This window comes from Calonectris borealis, chromosome 1 (genome assembly GCF_964195595.1).
Source record: "Calonectris borealis chromosome 1, bCalBor7.hap1.2, whole genome shotgun sequence".
Classification (NCBI taxonomy): domain Eukaryota; kingdom Metazoa; phylum Chordata; class Aves; order Procellariiformes; family Procellariidae; genus Calonectris; species Calonectris borealis.
This window is the reverse complement of record NC_134312.1, coordinates 218,338,072-218,364,576: the sequence shown is the minus strand read 5'-3', so window position 1 is coordinate 218,364,576 and position 26,505 is coordinate 218,338,072. Positions and strand designations below refer to the sequence as shown.

General features: G+C 43.1%; 1 protein-coding gene across 2 annotated transcripts in view; it reads left to right on the top strand.

Annotated features, from left to right (window-relative positions):
• The window catches only part of FCHSD2 (FCH and double SH3 domains 2), a 165,230-nt gene extending 150,566 nt beyond the window's left edge, over nucleotides 1-14,664 (top strand). For both annotated transcript variants that reach the window (XM_075140363.1, XM_075140362.1), the window contains exons 13-20: nucleotides 1,918-2,079; nucleotides 7,198-7,332; nucleotides 8,130-8,213; nucleotides 8,341-8,518; nucleotides 8,888-9,108; nucleotides 10,079-10,208; nucleotides 10,370-10,452; nucleotides 12,403-14,664. In XM_075140363.1, coding sequence (XP_074996464.1) covers nucleotides 1,918-2,079; nucleotides 7,198-7,332; nucleotides 8,130-8,213; nucleotides 8,341-8,518; nucleotides 8,888-9,108; nucleotides 10,079-10,208; nucleotides 10,370-10,452; nucleotides 12,403-12,486 — 1,077 coding nt within the window. In that variant the 3' untranslated portion in view covers nucleotides 12,487-14,664. The remainder of the gene's footprint in view (nucleotides 1-1,917; nucleotides 2,080-7,197; nucleotides 7,333-8,129; nucleotides 8,214-8,340; nucleotides 8,519-8,887; nucleotides 9,109-10,078; nucleotides 10,209-10,369; nucleotides 10,453-12,402) is intronic.
• Nucleotides 14,665-26,505: the final 11,841 nt, after the last annotated feature.

Sequence of the window (26,505 nt, the reverse complement as noted above, 5' to 3'; positions counted from 1 at the left end):
GCATATTAATATATTTTACTTTTTTCCTCATATTCTTGGTTATATGAAGAGTTTTTACAGTACACGTTAATCATTCACCTGAAGACCGCTTGCACAGAGAAGTGGAAACTTCACTTGGCTAAGTGGCTTTGGCTTTTCCCGTGGGAAATACTTCTCAAACTTGTCCGATCCTTCAGTCTCCTCATACCTAATTATGTGGGAGAGCGTGTGCATGCAGCTGTACCTATATGAAGATACCTTTCACATAATAAATTGTACTCTAATAAGTTGTGTGCTTTTTAAAAAATCACATTTCTTCCAAACGGAATTAAAAATAGTATCTCTCAAAAGGCGTTTCATTGTTTGAAACAGGTTTAAAGTCACCTTCGCAATTAGTTTTAAAATTAAAATGGACCCATGTTTGCGGGTTCAGCTGAGTGAAAGTTATAGTAATTTATTTTCTGACTTATCTTCTTAATAGAAAGATAATAGTAAAGTGCAGCAGCATGTCAAAAACAAGAAAAATACCAGTATCAGTTCAACACAAAATTTTGTACATAGTAAGGATATTCATAAGAGAGATAAAAATCTATCTAGCACCAATTGGCATTTTAATTCACTGTACATATATTCTTACATAGTCTACTGTGCTTCAGCCACTACAGAAAAAGTCATTTCCCTCTAATTTTTGCTTAGACCCATCAATTTTTGCTGGTTTTGCTTGGTTTCCCAGTGCCACTCATAACTTGCTCTATTGATACAGGTGGCGACGCTGAAGTAAGGTGCTTCTGATCCCTGCGGAAGGGGCTGGGAGGGCGAGAAGGGAGGTGAAACTTTGCTACTTGCACAGTAACTTGCTAAGAATGAATGATGCTGTGAACAGAAATGCAGGAAAAACTCCAGGGCAGTTCAGTGGGTTTCGGTTGTTGCCTCCATCAGTGACTCACTGAAGGACCTTTGGTAAATCACTTGATTTTTGTTCCTCTGATGAGCAAGTGCAACAGGACGATGATGATAGGGCTGGACTGGACAAAAATGTCCTCGATTTTATTCCTAGGTTTGCCCCGCACTTCTTGAGGTGATCTTTGAAATTCTGCTTTGCTTTTCTTGAAATTCTGCTTTGCTTGTCTTGAAATTCTGAATTTCGGTTTGCTTAAAATTCTTCATTTCTTCTTTCCATTCCTTCTGTTTAGATTGTTAAATAATTTGGATTAGAGTGGTGGTTTGCCATGGATTTGTTAAAGCCTTGGCTCCGTTGGCCAGAAGGCATGCCAGGATGCTGAAGTGAATCCAGCTGTCAGAAAACCTAAATTTTCATTCTGTTCTAAAGACAAAAATTGTGAAACTGTTGAAGTGTGATATTTATTTAATTTTGGAATTATTAAGATATTCTGTTTCCATAACAAATAAGCTTCCTGTGATCTCTGGCAAGTACTGATGGAAAATAGCCTCATTTTGGGTGTTGGTGGGTTTGTGTGTGTGTATCGCATCAGATTTATTTGTGTGTCACATCCAGTTTAATCACCAGCCGAGATGGCATCCAGGGTCTGCAGCCCAGGATTATCTCTGGTTTTAAAAATACTGTGAAGCTCTGCGTTTTATCTGCGCTTTTGTGCTTCGAAAATAATCTAAACTAACCAACCACTAGAATATATGAATAGAAAGTTAGCATAAACTAATAGATGTTATTTTAAAAACACCAACTTGTGAAGTTGGCTGTGCCTGTAGTTTTACATCTCTAGAAAACCATTCCCCGGCTCTTGGCTCACACCGCATTCCTGCAGGCAAGGAAATGAAGAACTGGACTCGTTTCCGCGTGGAGCAGCTTTCGGAGCCACCCGAGTAATTTGCAGATCAGGAAATAACACATTTGAATCGTGGCAAGGAGAGAAATGTAATCTTGAAAGAATTCTGACTTGTGCGTGTTTATTTCCTCAGATAATTAAGCTGAAAGCAGAAGCCCGTCTTGATCTGCTGAAGCAGATCGGTGTGTCTGTGGATACGTGGCTAAAAAGCGCAATGAACCAAGTGATGGAAGAACTGGAAAACGAACGCTGGGCCAGCCTGCCTTCAGTGACCAACAACGGCTCTTCACACCTGGTATGGTTTCCAATGTGTAAAACTCACTTTGTCTCCACGTGGCTCTTCCTTAGGAGCAACTCCTCACTTAATACTGAATATAAAACAGAATTGATAATATTTGGTTGTTTGTTAGCTAGCTGGAAAAATCTTGTAGCTTTATGTGGCTGAAATATGTGTCTGAATTTCATGAAAAAAAAAGAGATTTCTGGGTTCTGTTGCTGAGTTTACTTTAGATTGATTTTTCTGACCTTGGATAAGCGCCATAACATTTATTTGCCATCTCCTGAAAAGAAAAATGTCTGCGAGTTTCTTTGAAGTTTCATTAATGGTTTACGATGTTATCTGAGATACTTGGATGAAAGGCTATATTTTTCCAAATGTTTAGAAAAATGTAGACTCTACATCATCTCTTCAAGAGCCGTTTATGTGCAGATCGCAGTGAAAGTCTTGTGGTTTAACATCAAGAAAGCATCATCAAGAAAGCAAAGCCTGTTTTCCAAATTGGTTGGATATTTGAGATTAAAATTTGATTCATTAGAAATCAGTGAAAGGCTTTGGAAAACAGGGTGTCCATTCCTGTGAGCAGGGTTAGATATTTCCCTCAAAGATTTGTCATAGATTCAGATGTTACTGCTATTCACCTGCAAGTTACTGCCCTGTTATTTGAGATACATTAAATATTTGACTTTTTCTTTATGAATAACTAGTTTCATTAAGGCAGTACTGAAGTTAAATTGGAACAGACCGCAAACCTGATCACTACTGCATTTCATCCGAGAGTTGGTAATTTCTTAAACTGTTGAATTCAGTTGCGTGAATATGTCTTGCTGTGTCCAATGTCACGCTAACTCTTTTGAAAATTCATCCCGTATACCCAAAATTGAACTAAAAAGCGACTTGGATCAGTGGAAGATTGGTAATGATTTTTTACTCAGTAGTACGTAAGACTAATTGTGTTTGCAATATTTATAGCTGGTTTGCAAAATAGGCCAGAGACATCTCCCATCTGTTTAGCTTGGAAGAAAGCACATTTTTATGCAATTCAAGAAAGAGTAAAAAGCAAACTCTCGTTTCTCTCCCCTCTCTCCCCCCTGAAGAGTGATATGTTTAAAAAAACAATAGTGATAGCTGAATCAAACAGCTGCCTGAACCAAGAAACCCTGTTCAGAAAATGGGAACTGCTAAAAGAGCTCATATTCTCTTTTTTTTAATCCCCCTACATGGCATGCGATGCTGAGCTGCCACCTTTGGCAGTAAAACTAACCAATCTGTTGCTCTTCACCAGTAACCAACTAAAATAAAATTCCTGAAGGTCTAGTCAGTTTGCCTCAAACAAATTTTGAATTTTCTGTATGTGTTTATATATTTAATACTTAACAAAATTCAGAGGCTTTTATAAAGTCTTGGTTTGCATGTGGATACTTTCCTAACTTCATACACTATTAAAATTACTTAGTTCACACATTCTTTTTAATCTTAAATGCTTTGGACAGTCAAAACTTATCTTCTGTATAACAAAACTTCCAGGGGGAATGGGAATGTGATTTTTCATTGCGTTGCAATGATTTGGAGAATGGCTTGCTTTCGCTGACCGCCTAAGAGAAACAAAATCTCTGTTTCAGCAAGTATGTGGTATCTACACACAAAAAATCCTGCTCGTTCCCATGTTTCTTCATGCTTTTCTGCTTCTTTATTGTTTTCTTGGTAATGGTGGCAAACCCTTAGAGGGAAAGGGGTTTTTTGGATGTACAGCTATTTTCGTCTATGTCAACTTTAGCTCAAAAAAGTGAGCGAGCACTGAATGGAGTCTCAGCAAATCCTGAGACTCCTGAATCCACTCTTTGCTTTCTTCAGAGTGTTAGGATGTTTCTTCTAGGACACAGAGCTCAAACACAGTCAAGTGATTTGCAGCGCTTTATTCCCATGGTTAGTAGTGTAATTAGAGATTAAAGTTGGAGTATGCTTTAGCAAGCTTCAGCCTTCCCAAATCCCAATGGAGTTCTTGTGCCGAGTTTCATTTCAGATCCTTTCTAGCCAGGATAGATGAGGATATGTTACATAGCTGTGTTTAACAGTGTTTTTTTTTCTTTTCTTCTTGTACTCCACCTCCTTTAACTTCCCGTTGTGCATGTTGGATTCCGCCCAACACCTTGTTCTCTGTCTCATCAGACATGCCAACAGTTGGCCCTGGAGCCAAACCCCGTGCTAGTCCCTGGCGAGCCAGCAGATGCCACAGCGTGGGAGGTTAAACTCTGATTCTTATTTTCCCCTTTTACACTTACGTACACTCCCGTATAAAAAAAGATGCTGTTGACCTTGGCAGGCCAGATGAGGACAGCCTGTAGATGGAATTCTTAGAACTGTTACCGAAATTACGTTGCTTGCAATTATTAGAAGAATGACTGCAGCATATAACAAGCAGCGCTTTCACTTCATCCTTGAAGAGCGGGCAGTGTTTAATGTTCAGAAACCAGCTATCTCCCATCCTTACCTCACGCACAGCTTTGCTTTGTGTCGGTATTTGCAATTTGTTCAGCAAAGCTCTCGATGTATTTTCTTTCAAAGAGCTAAAAAGAAGGCGGCAGCATCGATGGCTTGATGTCACTGTATTTATTTAACCTACTACAGTAATGTAACGAGCTGAAGGAGTTAGTATCCCATCACCTATCCAGTCGGCTCACTTTCTGATATAATGATGAAATGCGTAATCTTGGGAGGGAATACTTTATTCCCCCAGTGTACACGACCAAAAAAGTTAATCATAATTTTGAATTTGAATTGTCATCTGGAAAATGTATGCAATGCTGCTCTTACATATTAACGTCGTTGGGAAACCTTTACGCTGCCTACAACAAACGTATTGTAAATATTATGTAATTTATTCAAAAAAGGAGGAGAGAATAATGTCTTTATAGGGTTTGTGTTTTGTTTTCTGTTCGCTGGGACTTGAAACGGTACAGTTGCAAGAAACATTTGTACAGTAGAAGTACAGTATTGCAGAGTTAGAAATAAAGTTTGCAATTGGTACGTTTACTGTGAACGTGAAAATGGATGCTTTTATAACTGTAAAGGGATATAGCATCTTTTAACTGTAAAAGGTTATAGCATCTTTCAACTCTCAGGTTACCGGTTCATATTCAAGCCTGATTGTCATCTGATACCAGCAACCTGTGCGAAGCAAATAGTGGTTTCTGTCCCTAAATACACGTATTGCAAACTGGCTCCGACTGATCGGTACCTTCGGGTGCTCCGGCAGGCAGCTCTCTTAGTGGATTGGCGGGAAATTTCAGCCTTTTTTAGCTGCTACAGGTCATACATCCAAATCAGACTGGAGGGGGTGCGGTATAAACGTGTTCTCTGTTGTTCCCAGGGTCTCTGCATTTCCGAGGATGGATAAAAAAGGGCTTTTGGTATATCTTTCTGGTATCGAACCTCTTTTTGGGTAGGATGTGCAACAAAACAAGATAGATATTTGCATACCTTTTTTCATATGTATAATCAAGCTATCTTGTCACCTTCTTACCTGCATTTATTCTTATGTTTGCTCTCTATAATTGTGGCTGATGTATTTATTCTTTGCTTATGCCGTCTTTCATTACCAGACTCTGTAGAAAAATGAGCTTTATGAAACAAACTGCTAAGTTTTCTGTATCATTAGTGCTGTTTTCCCTCTGTGTGCCTACTTGGCAAATGATTCTATTCAAGGAGTTTGAGCAGCCCACACACTGAAAATTAAAATGTATTTTTCCTCCTTGTGTTAGAAAACCAGGACCAGATGTTTTATGAACAAGTCTTTCTAGACATGATACACTAATTTCCATGATGTTTCATACGGCTGTCAGCTGAATGTCAGCTTTGGCTGCTGGGACATAGACCATGCACAGCAAAAGGCAGTTAAGAACTAGAGGGGGAAACCTTAAATTTGCCATAATTTATAGTTGGCTGTTAATATATCAAAGCGTTAGCTAGGTAGGATAGTGATTTTTTTTTTGTTACCGCGGCATCCGTGAACTTAAAAATAGCAATGGACGCAAACTGCACTTGAATGAAAATGAGTGGGAAAAAAATAATATGAATTACAAGGACGTAGTCTAGAAATCATAACATAAAATTTAATCTAAGTCAGAAAATGATGAAGCTTTGTGCTCTTCTACTCCAGGTCTATAAGGGCAAATATGCTACAGAGCAGAGGTATGGACACAGCCGGTTTAGGGAGCCTGCACAGTGCCTTTTTGGTCTCAGCCTAACTTTTTGTTGATTAATCAGCCTTTTAGTTTTCATGAGGAATAAGGAAGAAATAAAGGGAGGATAGCAAATACATAACAGTGTTGCCTTTGATTCAAAGGACTTGCCTATTTTCACATGAGACAAAGTGTTTATTCAAAATTTAATCCAGGCACAAGGCCAAAGCACAGCTCATGTCAACGTTGCCCAAACTACATTTATAGAAACTTGTATTTTTCCAGTGTATTGACTTCAGTTTTTATTTAAACTTTCATAGCTAGTTTTTAATCATCATTCTTTCTCTAAGGAATTTTTTTTATAAACTGCAGCAAATCTATTGTGCAGAATACACCAGCTGGAAGGCTGATTTTTTTTTTTTTTTAAATTTTTTCAAGTTTAAGTATTTCCACTGCAGTTTCATTTTATAACTTGTAGTCGCAGGTGCATTAATCTTTTAATAGCATAAATTCTCAGTAAGTGACTCTTTTTCCCATTAAACTACTTGCTGTTGCTCTGAAATGGCATCTCCAAAGTACATTAGTCACTGTTTCACAGCTTATGTAAAAAATAGATAACTGTCCAGCTGTTGAGTTGGAGCTTTCAAAATCTTCTGTGGTTGTTTTTAAAGTCCACGGACCTGTGCTTGAATGAAGAAATACAGCTGAGTTAAGCAAAGATGTAATTTGGTGACAGCTCTTATTCTTTCGCTTCCCTGTATTTGCTTGTTTGATGACTGCTTATTTGAGAATCGTATGTTGAATATTATTTAGTCATTGTTTTTTTGTCCAGTTTCAATAATTGTAAGTAGTAAAAAAAACCACACTGAAGAATATTGATCAATTCATTTTTGTTTTTATTTCTTCACTTATTTTTATCTGATGGTATAATGCTAAATTTAATTTGTTTTAATAGATTAATGCTGATGCAGAAAAGGAAGAAGGTGAAGAGTTTGAAGATAGCATGGATGTTTTTGATGACAGTAGTTCTAGTCCTTCTGGTACTCTAAGAAATTATCCTCTCACCTGCAAAGTTGTTTATTCATATAAGGTTTGTGATTTTTTTTTAAAATTTGATTACAAAAATGAATTATGCAACAAAGAAATAATAGATGTAAGTGTTTTGTGGGAGTTTGAGGTAAAATGTCAGCATTTGGCTCAATAATGGTGCGCATTAAATATATCTAACATCTAGTTGTGAAATTCATGACGTTGTGAAACACATTTATGCTACAGTTCAGCAGAGTACTGAAGTCCGTGCATGAATTGAAGTACGCAGAGCTGTCCCTGTCTGGCTTCAAGGAGACCAGTTGCCATTAGAAGAGGTTTTAATCTCTGTTGCTGAGCCGGTGCGGCTATATTGGAAATGCCTTCTCAGTGTTAGGCATGTTTGTACGCTGTACAACAAAGCTCTTCTTTGTACTGTAATAGTGAAACCACCATTCATGAGTTAAAGCTTTGCTGACAAACTGCATTCATGCTATTTACTTCTGCTAGCACTGCTAGGTCAGTTGTAAATCACACCGCTGCGGTAGCCGAAGCCAGTGGCAGACTTAGTCTTAGAGTACGGAGTAATTAGGGTTTCAAAAGTAAATAGGGTTCAACGCGCTGGGTGGTATTCAGGGTGCTTCCATCTATCCCCTTGAGTGAAAAAGGGCCTTGTGAATGTCAGTAGGTATACAGAACCACCCTTATTAATATGTTTTAAAGTATGCTACATCGTAAAATTTTCAGTATTTTAAAAAACATAAGTTTTAATAAAAGTCTGGATGAGAATGTTCTTTACGCTGCCTGTCCCGTGCACCTGAAAACACTTTTATTTTCTAATCTTCCTGTTACATACCTCAGGCTTCTCAGCCAGATGAATTGACCATAGAGGAACATGAGGTGTTGGAAGTTATTGAAGACGGAGATATGGAAGACTGGGTAAAGGTATCATTTTTCTGAGACTGTTTTCACTATTACTTTTAGAAATAGAACTTGGGACGGAAGAAAGTATCTGGATTATTTTCAGAGCAGTATGCAAAAGCAGAGCATCTTTTCTGTCGTTTACTTACAGGCACGGAACAAAGCGGGCCACGTGGGTTATGTGCCAGAGAAGTACCTGCAGTTCCCGACATCCAGCAGTCTGCTGAGTATGCTGCAGTCCCTTGCGGCACTGGATAGTCGATCACACACCTCAAATAACTCCACTGAGGCCGACTTAGTCTCAGGCAGCCTGAATGGAGACTCCAGTGGTAAATACCAATACATAAATAAATAGTATATTAAGCTTGTTCTCGAAAGCATTCTGCATATCGAGTTCGGATGTTGCACATGAGAATTTCTCATATTTGACCTGTATCTGAGTGCAACTGTTCTCAGTAATTATCGATCTCATATCAAATCTGTGCAATTGACCTGGCTATCTCATAGAGTTGAGATTAACTAAAATTAAGGAAAACTAAAATAATTTGACTCAGCAATTATAGAGTCAAATAGAATCATATTAGGTTGGAAAAGACCTTTAAGATCATGAGTCCAACCATAAAAGTATGTATAGTACTTACTGTTTTTTTAAGCTCATGCCAATTACACTTTCCCCCCCCCCCTCTTCCATCCTTCAGTCTGTTTTGTAAAAGCACTTTATGATTACGAGGGCCAGACAGATGATGAGCTGTCCTTCCCGGAAGGAGCGATCATCCGCATCTTGAACAAGGAAAATCAAGATGATGATGGCTTTTGGGAAGGAGAATTCAACGGACGCGTTGGGGTGTTCCCATCAGTATTAGTTGAAGAGCTTACGGCCTCAGAAAATGGAGAGACTCAGTGGATTGGAGATATTCAGGTATGTAAAGAGTTGCGGTGCTACCTTGCACGTATGATATTAGTTTGTTAGGGCGATTTTGCAAGGCAGCAAAGATCTGCTCCTTCTTTAGGAAAAAAAAAAATCAGAACCAATTTAAGAAGAAAAAAAGCTTTTAGTTTCTTACCGAGCCTAATAATTATCAACTGATATATTTTGGCAAATGTAACAGATTTGGGAATAAAGGAAAGTACTTGGGCAGAAAGGGAATGAACCAAAGGAGAAAATTCACAGTCTACTTCCTGTAATTAATTTATGGCATAGGCTGAGGCATCAAACAGAACCTGGCAAAAAGGGAATTACAGGCTCTCTCAGCCCTAATTTAATGTTTTCATACTTAAATCTGTTCTGTATCCTCTCAATTTTTGAAGGGCACAGTACTGCCAAATATTGTATTACAGTAATTTTTGTAAAAATATCTTCATTTTACTATAGTTCTCTAATCCTTATATCGTATTAGAAAAACAGACACATTCTCATGTGTAATTGTGGTGTTAGAAACTGGACTTCCATGTTCCCTACAAAGTAATTTCTCCGGTGTTTTTATTCTTTGATTTGAGAAGACCATGAAAACTTAACATTTAAATGATATATATGCAATTGAGTTGGGATAAAACTCGTGATCTTAACGCTTTTGTGCGAATACATGTGGAGAGGCACACTTGGCCAAATGACTTTTTCAAATAACCCTCAAAAAGTCTGTCTAAATTATCTGGGAAAGGATGAACATTTCTGCTCAGTGGCAACCTATGATTTAAAAAAAATGTAATCACTGTTGGATATCTTGGCTTTCCTTCCCAAACGTACCTGACAGCACTTCTGACAGATAGTTTTTCACCAGATGAAAGTTCCTAGCATACTGATGTGTCAGAGAACTTACTGCACCTCCGTGTGTACATAAAAACTGTCGAGGAGTAAGGCTTTCTGCAGCCCCTCTCTCTTTTTAACATAGGTATCCCCAACTCCGAAGCCTAATAACGCCCTTCCACCGCTGCCACTGTATGACCAGCCTCCCACTAGTCCCTACCACAGTCCGGATAAAAGAGGTTCTCAGTACTTCCCCAGATCACCGTCAACTAACGGTAAGGAATTTTGTGATAGTAAAAGAAACATTTCAGCTAAATGCTTAATTTAGAACGTTCACATTTCGGGGGGGGAAGGGAGGGAGCTTTTTTTGCAACATAAAGTTAATTCAGCAATACTGAGTGGCTTGTTTGTGATGGGTTGTTGCTTACTCTTTCAGAAAACAACTTCAGTTCAGAGCCCCCCGGATTCTCACAGCCTCCGCGAATTCCTCCCGAAACTTCATACGGCAAACTGCGACCTGTAAGTTAAAACCAAATACTGTTGTTTTTATTGATGCTACAAAGTTGTAAGGCCAAGTCTAGGTAAATTGGGATAGGCACATTCAAAGCAGGGTGGTGATACAGCACCTGATGATTTGGCTCTCTGTGTTCTGCAAATCCAATTACTAAGTATAAAAATGCGGTCTCTCAGATGAATACTGCGAGGAAAGGTCTGTTCGCTCCCCTTTGATAATACCATAGATGTGTCAAAAAGCTATAGAACACGAGAGCTATTTGAGTGAACACTAGAACAAAACAAAGCTGCACTTGTTTAAACAGTAAGTCACCGTGTTTAAAGATGACCTTTAATCTTACCCATCCCCTGTCCTTCACCTAACCTGCCCTTCAGTACCTGCCTTCATAGATGTCATACCTGCATGTCTCTGTGTGAGGCATATGAATCATGAAATCTAACCTGGGAGGAAATTACATCGATAATGATAATAAAATAGGTGTTAGTCGAGAAACTTATACTGCCTTTTCAGGCATTGGGAGGTTATTTCTGTTCTTACCACATGTAATAACCCCTAAACAGGACTAAAAAAGAGGTGGCAAATAAATGCCAGAACAGTTTAATAGTATGATTTGTACAATTGCTTCTTCTCCAGAGGTTGTGTTGCCAGCCATGCAATGTGCCAGCAGACGAATCTGCTTGCCAGCAGTTTGGCGTAATATGTGGTTCTTGGGACTCCATTGCATTTAGAGTTAAATTGATTTGAGGGTTTTGGATTAAAAATTCTTAACGATAAGGTCTAAATATTTTGTGATGTCTTTGCTGCCTAGAAAGAGAGATTTTGCCAGGAAAGGAAAGAATTTAATCACTTAGAACTTGCAAAGTCCATCTCCTACGATTAACTTCGAAATCAAGTTTTGGGGATTTCAAAGTCCTAAACCAAATCATATTAAGATGTAACATTTGTATTTTTCTGGCATTCTCAGTGAATGAGGTTGCATAAAAAGAGCATTTTTGGATATTCAGAAATTATATTCTGAATATTGCAGTAGTCAGTGAGTTAGCCTTACTCATTGACATACGCAAGGCAGAGATAGTACTGCATCGTTAAGTATTTAAGTATTGAGCAGAGAAGTTTCACGTTATCTTATTCCCTTGTAAAAAGACAGTTATTCAGCTTTTCCATTTTGTAGATTTATATTTACTTAATGAGTTTCTTGCAACTGACTGTCTTTTCAAGATATTACTACAGCGTCATGCCTTAATTAAAAGGATTTCTCTTTGTATCGCATTTAAAATATGCCTGGTTTGAAAATATTGTGAAGTTTGTTCTGGTATTGCTCCATAATTCAAGTTTTCCATAGCAAGTCACTCTGGTGTATTCTGAAATCATGTGATAAAAACCCTGCGTGAAATACTGTTAGCGCTTAAGGTAATCTCTGTCAGGAGCGATAACAACTCCATTGATGTGGCAGAGTGTAAAAATAGCATCAGATTTCAGGTGTTCAGATATTGTTCAGGTCAGTGATTGATTAAATACGAGTAAGCTGCTTAGATGCGACAAGGCATTCTTGTAGTTTCCAGTCCATGTAAGTTCCAGGCAAGGGCATCATCAGATTTCAGCATTTGATGTAAAGTCCAAAGTCGGTCCCAGGTTTATGTACCGGATTATCTGTGGGTACAGGCGAAATAGATAGGTTATTTTCCTCGTTTCATTTGCACTGTCATGATTGCTAGTCATCCTGGAGAAAAATCACCCGAGAGTGGTGACAGTTTACGAAGAGCCTTGATGGCTTAACTGGAGACCGCTGGACCTGAATTCAGCTGGTTACTCACTGTAGTTCTGTTGATCTTAATATACGATCTGTATTTTTGCATCATCTTGAGGTATAAGCCCAAAGTTGCAGTTTTAGTCTATACAAGTTCTGAAATTTTGACAGTTTTCTGATAGTTACAGGCTGGTTCTGGCTGTTTCAGGTGCGAGCAGCTCCACCACCCCCTACACAGCATCACCGCCGGACAACAGAGAAGATAGAGGACGTGGAAATTACTCTGGTGTAATGATTGGACTAGTTAAGTAGTAGTGCTACAATCAAGACCAAACGCGGTATTTGGTCAATCTCGTTTTTAGGCACCTTTGCATGATGGAGACTTTTAATAGAGCAAGAGATAGGGAGGATTCTATGTGGCAGTGACATGGTGGATTCCTTCCCACAGTCATGAATATTTTGTGCCTTTTTTTTGTTTTGATTTCTATACATCATTCTTCCTCTCTTAGCACAAACCAAGACGGGCCAAACAGCGAGCAGAGGATTGCCTTGGAGCAGGTTTCTCTCTTGGCTGAAGATGGTCAATTTTTATACGGAGGCGAGGAAAGAGCCTCATTCATGCAACTTAGTCATAGCATACTTCCATCACGTGCATTAGTACAGTATATTACTGTTGCCATAGGAATGTGTTAAAGATTGTCAATTCTTCAAGTAGCATTACTTGTCTGATTAGCTATTAATCAGATCTTGCGGAATGAAAAAGGGAACTGAAAAATAAGTATAAGGAGAGGCTGGCTCCTCTTTATCCCCTTGCAGAAAGGAAGAAACAGGAATATAATCTTACAGATAAGGAAAACTGATGCAGATCATATGGCGTTAATTACATTAATGCACACCTCTTCAATAATTAACAGTTAAACAGAACTAAATGTTCTTTGTATTAATATTTATGCAGTACATTTAGTAATAGAGTATCTAATATGGAGGTGCTGAATTAGTAGCAACATCTTGTTCCATAGCATAAACCAACTGGTAGAAGAGTAAGTGAGATTTTGTCTAGATCTGGAAATTGAGCTTCATTTTTTTCTTAGCAGATTTTGGGGGTTTTGGTTTTTTTTTTAAAGTATTTGGGTCACTCTTATCCCAGTTATTGCCGTGTACTTTATTATCCAACGTTAGCAGTATATCTTTGTCATCAGAACATCTGGCTAGAGTTAGAAGTTACATTTAGAGTATTTACGTGCATTATTTAGTTTTTGCATTGGATGGTCCTGTAGCATTTTCCCATGCGAAGCCGGTTAACTAGCCAAAGCCAGAGAGCCAGGAAAAGTTCTGGTTTCTGCGAAGCCTTCAGACCGCCTTTGTGGCCAAGACTATGGTCTCAAATTACTCTTAGGCAAGACAAAGAACTTTAAAACTCATTTTCAATTGGAGATCTCTGGAAAGGAAGCTTTTTTGTTGTTATTTTTGTTTGAAAGAAAAGGGCAGAGGATATTCTGAGGTTTATCTCAGAATGGAGATAAATGGTCAGAGGAAAGGGAAAAACTGGATGAAAACAGGTTTTTCTTTGTATACTTACTAAATTATTTTCAGCAATCTCCATCAGATCAAAGCTTCAGTTAAAAGGCATCACAAGGTTGGTTTTTTTGAGCTGTTATATGGGTTCTATTGAATGCGCTCTTATGTCTTCATTTTTTTTTCTAAGCCAGTAAGTTTTCTACCTTTAGTTTACTAACAAGGGCTATTTTTTGAGGCTGCATTTACAAAAAAAAAAAATCATCTAACAAGATTTTATCATAAACTTTGCACATACTTGTAAATCCCAACCCAGGCTGGGTCTCTGAGACATTCGTGTTTGCCAATCTCCTTTCCCAGGGGGATCTTTAACCAAGAGTGGGGCTGTTTGAAGAAAACAATTCATGGATCAGTTATGAAATCGGTGACTGTCCAATGAAGTCTTTTCCATATTTTTCATTCTTTTGCACCTCTTGTCCTGTTGATCTGTTTGAGGTCTTTTTATGTGTTTATCAAACTTATTCTTAAGTTTAAAAAAAAAGTTTTTAAAAAAGATTTAACTGTTTGCAAAAATTTTGAAAGCTTCACAATGCAGAAGAAAAGCAAGTATTGCCATAATGTTCATGTTCAATTTCTTTGGCCAGTTTTTCTGTGTCCTTCATACCTGGACTTTCAAAATTCAGAAAGTGTTATTTAAAGTCTCTTTAGTTGTATTTTAAAATATTTTCTGTAAGAGCTGCTAATTTTATTTAAAAAAAAAAAAAAAGAAGAAAAGTTGTAAAAATATGCCTCCTTTTTAACTATGATTTCTTCATACAGGGCATGTATTCGACGTATCATCGTGTACAGCGTCAGTACACTGAAAGCATAGGTGCAAATGCTTTCTTTATATTGGCTGTAAAAAGTTTGTATTTATTATGTATAAAAAGTTGAATAATAAAAAAGTGGAACTAAATCCATGACGTTGCCTTGATACAGACGCCGCTCTGCCTGTGGCAAAATGTCGTTAGAAGACTTGGGTGTAGATCTGTGAGTGAGGGAGAACCTGACATTTGGGGATAAAAGTGTAAATTTTCTTGGGTATTATTTTTATGGTTTATGCTTTTACACAGAAATTTGAATCTCCTGCTCAGGAAAACACTTATGCACATACTTAAAGTGATCTTTAAATATCGCTTTAAGGTGGTGTTTATATGAGGAGCAAAATTATGCCAGAAATGGAGAGCCAGTAACAAAGCTCCAGTTATCAAAATAATTGCTTAACAGCCTTTATGCAATTAGGATAATTGCATAAAGAAAGAGAGGGAGAGAGTGATTGATAATAACTCTTCAGTGTGATTGTCCTTTAATAGGGTTGATTTGCCTAATTGCGTGAGGAGTATTTCCACTGCATCCCAAACCTCTCTAGCTTTGGGATACCTTTTTGCTCTGGGTTTCCGTGTTATTTTCTTACCAGCACTCGGAAACCACGCTCCGGTGACCAGCTCCTTGCTTGGCTGGTTTCAGTTTCTCAAAGGTGAGTGCTTTTTGCTTTGGGGGCTAAGTGATACGTCAGCTCTGCGTGCTGATTTCCTCCCGATTTTTGCTTTCAGCTGCTTGGAGTCGGGACTGTATTGTACCCTGCTTGAACACAGCTCACCGCCGCAGGACACCAGCACGATCGGCTGCTGGGCGCTGCCGCGGTGTTGGGTTAGATCTTTAATCTTTCATTTCCACTGTTCACACAGAACTGTTACACAGCCTTTCATCATTTTTTCCCTGAGCTCCTGCAGCCTTTTCCTTTGAGAAATCCCATCTTCCCCTGCTTTTTATATGCATTCACGGCGCTCCTCCAAAAATTATTGTCCTGGCTTGCTGCTTTGACCGCTTTTTCCTTTTCTTTTTAGCTTCTTGCTCGTTGCATCTCTCCTTTTCTTGCTGCATCACACACAGACCTTTTTGCTTGTGATTCTTTTCACCATCAGTATCGCTTATAGATGATGTTAATCCTCAAATCCACTGACGATGCCACTTTTCATTTCTTCCATTTTTTAATAGGCTGCCTTCATGCCTCAACTTTTTCTCCTTCTCCCTTCCTTAAAAGCTGTGCGTGACAAAACAAACCCAGCAGATAATGCCCGTTCAGCAGGTGTGCTGTGATTGCATCATTCTTGCCATTAACATGAGCATAACGTATTTCCATGAAAATCTCTTCACCCTGAAGTGCTTTCCCAACTGAGTGGCAAGCCCCCGTTGCTGCCGTTTGCCCCCAAGTGGGAGATGCCTGCGGTTTTAACAGCACGCAGCGGCCATTAAGAGGCAAAAAAAGGGTGCTGAGTGAAACAAGGGCTCTGTGGTTATATATTCTGCCTGGGATATTTAGAAAAGCAGTATGTGGAACTTGCCCAGCACAAAGGTTGGAACGTTGGTCTCTGGAAGTCGGCAGCAGGACCATCGCTGTCTCCGTGAGAGCCGGGGTTTCCTCTGATGGCTCTGGTTCCCAGGTTTTCAAAAAGGATAATGAGACTGAGACTCGACAGAAGTGATGGGGGTAAATGATGCAACGTACCTTACTACAAATTAATTGTGCCGGGGTTTCATTTTGTTTGTTTCATGGAAATGTTAAAAGAAATGCAGGCACGTGGGTGAGTTCTCTTTCCCATATAGCATAAGTATCTCTCACTGTTAATAGTAATTAAAAAGGAGAACAAAACCCCCACCTCTTCTCCAAATAAAGGATCTTTTGCTTCTCCACGTATAACATGGAGGACTGGCTACCCCGCAACTTGTACTTTTGTCCTCTTGCTCTTCCAGCAAGGTCCCTGTAATTAATAACCCGCAGATCTCAGCACGGCAGAAGCAGGAGGAGCAGAAATCTGCCGTAATCAGCCTTTCCTTGTATTGAGCCTCCCAGGAAGCTCGGGAGGGGAGACGCTGCTGCCGTGGAAGGAGTCCTGTCTCCCCACGTTTTCTCCATTCGCAGATCTGCTGCCCGACGTAAAAATGGTGGGAGGGATGGGAGGAAGTATGCTGTCCCCTTCTCTCCTACATCTGGCCGGCTCTCTTCAAGAGGTGAGCTCCGGGATACTGAGACCTCAGTTCAAGGCAACGGGGAGGTTGGAGAAAGTGAGGGATAAAAGGAAAGAAAACTTAACTGAAGTCAGGGATGCAGCAAATGAGCCAATAAAAAAATGCAGCTAGGAAAATGCTGACGTGCCTACTATACCAAGTAGTTTCCTACTCCAGGCATTACCCAGGGGGATTGAGGATTACAGATCTGGTAGAAGGATCCCTGTAGCAAGCGAGCCTCTGCATTGCAGGTCATTTCATCCAGAAAATAACAGCACTGCAGTGATACCGGGGCCGGACTGGAGAAGGTAAGAAATCTCTGTGGTTACTCTGTGGAACAGACACCAGACGTGCGGTGAATAACCACCCCTCTGTTCGCAGCAAGGAGAGGAGGATGATAACGGCTTTCCTTAAGTACAAATGCAGTCGCTCACCGTTTCAACACAGCAGCGTTTGTGTGCGGAGTCTGGGACAATCGTATTACAGCTGTACGTTCCTAGACAAGCCGAGGAAAACCGGCAGCGGAGGCAGCAGGTCGCCAGGCTGTCGTTTAACATGCTGGAATGTGCTCTGCGTCCCAAGGGAAAACTCAGCCCTCCCCTCCTCTCAGAAATACACCCTGGAATTATTTTTATCTGTAGCAGACCACGATTTAGTTTATATCACGTACAGCAAACCCAGTGGGGGATAAAATTGAGACGGGCTGAGTGAAAAAAGGTTTATCCAAGTAAATTATTAAAACTATTTCTTGTATACAGCCATCACCGAGTTTTCTGTCCGAGTATATGGCGCTGCTTTGTTTGAAAGCCGATGAGGTTATCGTCTGGAAAAGGATCACAGAATCACAGGCTGGTTGAGGTTGGAAGGCACCTCTGGAGGTAGTCTAGTCCTGCTCAAGCAGGGCCAGCCAGAGCCGCTTGCCCAGGACCCTGTCTAGACAGCTACTGCGTATCTCCAGGGATGGAGATCCACCACCTCCCTGGACAACCTGTGCCAGTGCTCAGTCACCCGCACAGTGAGAAGTGTTTCCTGACGTTCAGAGGGAACCTCCCATGTTTCAGCTTGTGCCCATGGCCTCTGGTCCTGTCACAGAGCACCGCTGAGAAGAGCCTGGCTCTGTCCTCTTGGCGTCCTCCCTTCGGGTACTTACGTACATTGATGAGATCCCTCCTGAGCCTTCTCTTCTCCGGGGTGAAAACTTCTTTCTCTGTACTTCTCTGTGCGCACTCCCTGCAAAGAAGAGCTTTTAAATCAGTCAGAAAGGAAGCGCTGTGGACTTCGTGTTGTCTGTGGATCCCAGATTGCTGCTTCGGCTGGTCTGGAGTCTCGGAGGTCCGACACAGAGAAGCTCTGTGTCGAACAGTGCGTTAGGCTTACAGCGTGTTAGGATTACAGGATCGAGGCTTCAGATTGTGCCTCCTTAACGGACCACAAAAAACCATCTTCTGACATGGCCTTGTTTCTGTTCCCAAAAACGCTTTGGAAAAAAAACCACATACAACAGAGACCGGCTGCTTTGTGTGTTGGAAGTGGCTTGTGGAGGCTTTCAAATCCCGAGTCCAGACCACATCACCAGCGAACGAGGTGTGTCGCGGTGCTTGCCAGATCAGTTTGCAGCCCGGTCTCGTTCCTCCTCCTCTTCCCATTTCGAGTTTGCTCCCTGCAATCAATTTTCCAGCCTCTTGGCCTATCTCAAATGTGTTAAGCAGCGATTCTTCCGCCACTTTGTTTAAAACCCTCTTTTGCTGTCTTCTGAATTTCACAGCTGGTATCCGAAGAGGGCACGGTGGGGGAAACGGGCCCGCCGATCTCCATCTGGCTCTATTGAGCAGGCATCGCCTCTCACGAAAACTGTCGCGGCTCCTGTCCCTGCTACTTGACAGCCTGGGCAGTGGCCAAGGACTAAATGGACTTTGCAGAAGGCTTTGGATTCTCTTCCATCATTTCACCCAACAAAAACGTAACCATGTGAATATCTCTTAAGTATTCTCCTGGGTCATCTAGTGTTTGCTGTGAAGAACAGGAGACATGGTTAAGCTTGTCTTTTTAGTGCTTCATCTTCGCTACGAAAGTAGAAGCTATTCGAATCTGCAAGCTGAGCGCCGCAGATGGTTTCCTCAGCTACTCCAGTTCTTCTTGCACCCGAGTACATCATTTCAGCCAAAAACGCGCTTGGGTGCAGGACAGGCAGTGTAGATACCCACAGACGGAGAAGACTCTGGGTTCTCTTCTGAGTGCTGACCGGGAGAGAGCGTGCTGCCGAGGCTGGTGGTCGGGCTGGGATCGCTGTTTCGCCTGTGCGTCGTCACACAGCTGAGAATGGCTCAGGAAATACACGGTTAAAATTCGACCTGCGGGATTTCGCTGCGTGGAATATACTATTATACGTTGCATTCTGAATTTGCAGTGAGGACAGAAACAAAATTAACTGGATGCTTTGAAGGAGGAGGTTGGGCTGACGGAGCAGCACTACTGATCAACACAAAAGTGGTCCTGGCTGTGGCATGAGCGAGAGGAACGTGAAACGATCGGGGAAGAGACGGTTACGTGAAAACGTTGGATTGAGGAGCTGGGGGTTCGTTCCTGCTCCCTGCTCCAGCTTAACCTCCCTGGACAAGTCCTCTGTGCCCCTGTGTTCTGTTTGCAGAGCGGTGCCAGCATCACCTGGAGATTCATCTGTACAGAGATAAATCTGTGCATTATCGAGCTGCGTGATGAAGTACCCTTATATTTTGAAATTGATTTTATTCTGCTCCTGAGTTTTTACCTCTTTTTTTTATTTTTTTTTTAATTGAGTGGTTTTGGTTTAGATTTTTCTTTTTTAATGCAGATTCAAGAGCAGTTGCTCTTGAAGGTATGCTTCTGCTCTGGTGTAATTAGTTTTGTCTACTGTAATTGCTTCTCCTTTTGCCATTGTTTATTGAAAGACAAATGAATTTCCAGGTCTAGTTGCATTGGGAATGCTGACAGCAGCTTTTTAAAATCCCATAGCACAGCTATTTGTCCTTTTTACTTAGCTGAATCCTGCAGAGTGGGCCAAATTCGGCTTCACCTCTGTGTCCTGGGCAAATTACTGCACTAATTAATTTCTCTAAGACTAGGGCCTTCTTCCTGCTTAACATAGGGGAGTGATGAAGTGAGGGCACTCTTGTCTGCAGGCATCTGGTGTGGATAGAAAACAGCAACAACCTCGGATTAACTTGCTGAGTGAACTTGCATGAAGAGATACGAGAGGTTGATCATTTAAAAGTAAAGTTGCAGGATTTTTAAAAAATAATATACTCTATTTTTAATTTCATGTCCTCTTCCTCAGAAACCAAGATATTCTTAGGAAGTGAGGTATGGTCCATTGCACTGTGTGTTTCCCTGTTCATGCTCCCTTGGTTTATCGCCGCAGACATTGCTGTCGAGTGAGCAGAGCTGATTTTAAGACAGAAGAATTGACATTTTTCTTGGGAATGGGATGACAGAAATTATTGCTGCTCCTTAAAAAGGAGGAAGGGGTGTTCCGTATGGCAGCAAGAGAAGAGACGAAGAGGGGACTGTGGCTGGAGAACATGCGTGGTTACTGGAACATCAGTAATGGTGGGAGACAACAAACCGTGCAGCAGAGAAGGGCTGCTCGGCAGCGCTCGACCAGCCAGCACGTTCAGGTGCCAGAAGAGAAAGACTCTGCGGAGGAAAGCTCCTTTTGGCAGAGCTTTGGAAGAAAGACAGAGGGAAGCAGTGAGTGCTTGGACTTCCCAGGAACTTCAGTGAAAGGATCCGAGCATTCCTCTTGGGGTGCTTGACCCAGCAGAGCTGAGACTACGCCAGATAATAATCGCTTGTTAAGGCGTGAAAGTGGCAGGAGGCTTTCTGGGGCCATGGCTCGGTGATAGAGTAGATCCAGCTTTAGGGCACCTTGTGCTAATCCAAGAATGCCGTGGCCCCGTAAGATGGAGCGCTGATCCAGATAAACGCCCGCTGCCAGCTCGGATGTGTCCAAAATGCTTTGACGGGTTAAGTTCTGTACCAGCGGGCCGGGTTTTATCCGTCTGTGTCGCTCTAATATGCCAAATCAGGTTTTGCACGTCCCCTTGCAGGCAGCGCGGCGAGAAGAAGCTGGCGTGAGTCCCGTGCTGGAGGTTGCAGCTGGTTCAGCAGAGATGAACCCGTGCCAGGGCTAGTTCAGCTTTGTGTTGGTGGACGCTGGGCAGGGTCTTCTTTCTGAAACGAAAAAGCAAACTGGGAAAACCATTAAAAATTTTTCTAATGAAGCAGATTTCATTAGGAAATGCTGGTTTGGCAAAACCTTTTAAAAATCTGTAGCGATAGCTAAACCAGAACACCTCACTGCTTCCATCACTTGCGTGGAAACTTGGGAGAGGACTACCCCAACGCTGGTGAGCGTTGCTGGAAAGTTTTGTCTCCCTGCGGATCTGAGGCTCGCAAACCCCCAAGTCCCCTTGGGGGACTCCCGGGTTTCCGCTGAAGGAGGCCTTCCCACCAGGATCAAGGAACATGGCAGCTGCAGACTGCCTGTGTGGAGCTGGAAGCCCATGAACAACACGTAGAGGCAAGGACCAGCCGTCCGCAGAGCCCAGAAGCCCTCGATGCCTCGTTGGGCTTCCCTGCTAGTTATGGGGACTTCTCCCTCGCTCCCAGTTCCAAGGGCCTCTTGAGTCATGGCATCCAGGATTCACTCCATCTGCCTCCAGTTTTTCTAAAACAGGTGGGGTTTTTTTTGCCAGAGTTTTAACAGAAATTTAATTCCAAATATTAAACTTTATAAATATGTATTTTTGACGTGTTAGACTTCTGAGCAGAACGGAAATGCCACATACTGAGCATCCCCTTGGCGAAAAGCCTGCACAGATCTGAAATGGAAGCCCGCTGCGATGCAGGACACAGCCCCAGGAGCTGCATGGTTGTAAGACTGAAAGAGGAAGACTTGGCTCAGAGTGACATTTGAGGGATTGCAGCAGAGGAGAGAGGTGGCTGGACCGAGAGGTACATCAGTAAATCTACTGATCTCCTTTAACCCAGCTCTCGTCTCTTGAATGCCTTGTACTAGTTGGCTTTTGATTGCCGTTGGCTTTCCAAGGCCAGGTCTCCCTGCACCGTAAATCAGTGCTGCTTCCCTTAACCGATGTTACCGCATCCCGGCTCTTGCAGTAGAGAGCTGCGCCGAGCGTGAGAAGACTAAATGCCAGGCAGTTAATGTTCCTGGAAAGGAAACCCGCATCACAGCCGATTCTCAGACTACCACAAATTGTTGTCGAGGTCAGTGCAAATTATTACCCAAGGACACTGGCAGAGTGTGATTGTTCTCGGATAACAAGGGGGATCTCATGTTAATTCAGCTGGCAGAGCTGTTATGACTAATAGCGGGGAACTGCTGCCGCTGCTTTTGAAATCATCTGACTGAGCTAATCCGAGGATGAGGAGACGATTTATTGATTTGAAGTCCTGGCCAGACAGATGGAGATAATTCTAGGATGTTAGGGGTATTACTGCTACAGAAAAGCAGGCTTGGTAAATACTTTTCATTTATTTATTAGCCCCTGCAAAACAGTTGTGTTGTATTGCAGCTTGAATGTTTTATTTAGAGATGTGAATAGCTGAGATACTGAAAATAAGAGCTTTCTGGATGGCAGTCATCTGATATTTTTGCTGAAACTGCTCGTTTTCTAACGCAAATAGCCACTCAGACTGCTGGTTTGAGCTCACCCTTTCTTTAAAGCTATTTTTAAAAGATAAAAGGTGTTAAGTTTGCGGCTCTGCTTTTGCATTCTGGTCAGGTGTCTTTACTCTTCATGGGTTTTTTGCAAGCCGGTTTCGGAGGACTCTGGTTAATGTCCTAGAAAATAACCTTGTGCTTAGACTAATAGCCATTTTATCACTGCTGCTCTCTTGCTGTTTCTTGGGGGTGGAGAATTGCCTGCGGGAGCAGGGCAAAGCAACAGCCAGGTTATTGCCAGGCTGCTCATGAACAGCTCCCACTCTGCTGCCGCACCGCCGGTCCCGAGCCTGAAGTATTCCTGCCCACCACGGCCGGCTGACCCGGGGTTTTCACTGAGCCGGCAGCCTGGCAAACCATGAGTTACGAAGATCAGCGGTACCTATTGGGAAGGACGGGCTCGGACCCCGAGACTCAGCTGGCGATGGGACCTCGGAGAGCGTTTTGCCCCATTAGTGCTCGGTCCGTCCTCTTGCCAACGGCCATTAGAAGGAACCGCAGGATGGAGGTCAGCCAGCGCTGGATCAGAAAGCCTCCCCGAGGAGCCCTGGTGTTGGATTACAAGTAAGGATGCTGCCTTTGATGCCTTCGTCTTCATTCTCTGCATTGCGGAGTAGTTTTGCTTCCCCTAGCTCGAACAGGGAGGCGACAGCTGAAATCTCTTGAGGTGCAGCTCTGGGACCAAGGCTCTGGGTGTCGAGAGCTGCCCTTCCGCTGACTCGTGCGGCAGCCTTATCCAGTCACTTCACCGGTACTTGCCTCCAGTTCCCTTAAAATGCGTTGTGGGTGTCGTCCTCCCAGATGGACGGCTCCCGGATGGAAGTGCGGTGTCTCGGAGACAGAGCAAACGTTGCTGATTTCTGGCCCGTTCAGGCCTCGCGTGTTACTGCTCACCACCTGGAATCTTTCACCATCAGTTTTGCTTTTGTTCACTGTATTGCAATCAGGCTGGGATAAGCACTGCTCCTCTCTCGTTCCCCCGAGTAGGGAAAATCCTACATCCTCCAAATCCCCGGACTCCCATAAAAACCCCCCAAATCTCTATCACTCTGCAGCGTAACAGATTTCACATTCTTAAGCCGCATGTCCTCTGGAAGGTGGCTGCGTGCCTGCTCCAGCGACGAGGGCAGCATTGAGCGTAGGTGTTGCATGTTTATAGAGAGACCGCGCTGACAGTTAAATTGATTGAGTCTGGCCAACTTAATGTCACCCAGCCTCACTGTCTGGTGTTTGATGGCCTCATTATACACAGGCTGTTGATACGGCTGTAGTTTTATTCGGGGCTTTGTCACTCAACCGTAATAGTGTGAAAATAAGGAACGTTTTCGTGAGTCTGTGGCCGGCGAGGACTTCACAGATGTGAGTGCAATGTGGTGCTGATCTGCAGCCCCGGCTCAGGTAAGGGAGGGAATGATTGGAACAGGCCCTATAGCACCTATAGCAGCGCTGCTGGGTCCACAGCGACTGTTTGATCGTTGCATGAACATCATCAAGGGCAGCTATGCAGGCGGAAGGCAGGTGGAGAAACCCTATGGATCCTGTGCTCTGTGGAGAAGCAGCTCTGCAGAGCTGTGCCAACTGCTTTGCTTTGCACTAAAAAGCGAAAAAAAAGAGGCCAGTTAAACCTCTCAAAACCCGATATTCGCGCTCCCATCCGACGCCTGCGGTAGCAATGGGATTCAGGGCTCAGCGTGCATGTTGGCACGGACACCCCTGAGCCGCCTGCCACGGCTCTGCTCGCCGGTGCCACACGCTGAGCCCAGAACCGGGGCGGGCTCGTGATCCATCCCCAAATGACGCGGTCCCAGCGTGGGACGTCAGCGGGTGTCCTGCGATTCTCCCGTTGGAGCTGGGGCCAGTGCTGACGTTTTCCATTACCAGAAGCATGGGCGAGGGAAGGTATTTTAAAAGTGTATTTATAAACCTGCGCTCTTACGCGCTGTTTCCCAAACTTTGGGTGAAGAACAGCAGAGACAAGGGTTTGTGTTAGGCCATATGGCTGCTGGCAGTTAGGAACAACAGGAGCACGATTCCTGTTTGGGAGAAAAAGGGAATAATATGGGCTGGGCTGATTGCAGTGGGTGATGGGGTGCATGCGGGGAGGCGGGGGAACGCAACACCAGTGCAGTGGGTAAGGCACCTGTGTCCTCTCCTCCGCTGAATCGCTGCAGTTCTGTGTGCGCTCTTCTCTTGCCTGTCCCCTTTCATGACGTGAAATAAGTGACATTTCCATCGTAGGATGACATTTCCATCATGGGGGGGGTACACGTGCACCAGGAAGGTGTGGAAAACACATGCCACCGCTCCGAGCCAGGGGAGAGAGAGCTGCATGCCCACAAACGCATCGGAGACATCAGCCACACATTCCCCTCCACCCCTGTGCAAGAGGGAAGGCACTTGTGTGCAACGCCCAGAGATCCCACCACGGTGTTTGGGCCTCGGGACTGGTAGGAAATGTTTGCTGGCAGGAGGAAAAGCTCCTCGGCAGTTAGTCTCCGATGCGGCGCGACGTCTTTGTGAAAAATATAAAAGGGGTGTAATTTTCTGGCGCTGTATTTCTCCTGCTGTAATTATTGCTTTTAATCACCTCATTACCTAGCATAGAAAGGAGCTTGAGGCTGCAGGTAGCAGCACAGTGGGGAGAAGGCACATCAAGGTTTCAGGCTGCGATTTTTCACTCTCTGCCTTTGGGCATTAGTATTACTTCCCTCGAGGACCAGCTTCCCAGCAGAAAATCAAAAGCCGCGTGAAGAGGTAGCGGCAGCGGCAGAAGCACAGCGGCAGCAGGGAGAGCCCTCATCAGCTCGACGCTGCTGTGGCTGAGATCACCGTCAGGCTTTGTCCGGACGAGGTAATGAGGCATGAACGTCCGTCACTACAGCAGCCCAGACGACACTGCCGAGAGCGGGCACCACGTGCTGCCGTGGGTTAGGGCAAAAAGCAGCGCCAGGAACTGAGGAGTCTGAAACTCGGTGCCACGGCACTTTCCCACTCTCCACTTCTTTCAATATAAAGCAGCAAAAATGCCTCCTGCAGGATCCATGCTGGCCTGGGGTGTGGAGCACCCGCGCTGTTCCTTGCTTGCGGGCCGGAGGAGAAGCAGCAAACCCTTTTTCCCTGCTTTCTCCCCATACTGAGTGCGTGCTCCGTGTATGCACACCCACATCCATCTCGACGGAGCCCTGAGCTCTCCTGGCCTCTCCACATCCTCCTGTGCCACGTAACCACAGCGAGCGGTTAAACCACGAGGTGCCATTTCGGGGAGTGCATGGAAGAGCAGGTAATGGCCTTTACCACCGGCCTTATCTCTCTGTCTGATACAGATGCACCCATAAATCATCGTAAAATGCGGTACGCAGGGGAAAACAGCCGCCTCCTGCCCTCTGCTTATTTCCTGGAGCTTGAAAGCTGATTAAGAATCACTTACTTAGCTGATGGGTTTCAAGTGATACTACCAGGGCAAACTGCTCGCCTCGAAATGCCCATTAAAGTTTCAATTTACGTACCTTGCACAGAGCCGTAGGGCCGGGGTGTGAGCTGCTGGAATGACCTCTGTTAGCAGCCAGTCAGTTCATTAAATAGTAAAGAGCTGAACAATTTCCAACTAAATAGCACACCGAGCGTCCTTATTTCATTTCCTGTTTTTAAAGGAAGTATAAATTATTTACTAATGTGCTTAAAGTCCTTTAAGTGAATCCAGGCAGTGAAGCAAAATCTTGTTTACCGGGGCAGATGCCCAAAGGAAAGTGTCAGAGTGATGGACCCGTCTGTGAACAGACACTAAAACGCTGCCAACGATTTATCAGCTTTAATGGAGGTAATGGGGCAGGATTACGATCAAGTCAGGCTGGTGGGCTGGACTTCCGTGTTTCGGTAACGGCTCGGTGATCGCTGCAATTTACAGATTAAGTCCAGAAAATTTCTGGTGCAGAACTTTTTAAGTTTGCCCATTTGTAAGTTTAGGGATTTTGTTTTTCAAGCCTTGTCACTTGAAAACTTTAACCACGTTCTCACACATGCGAAGTC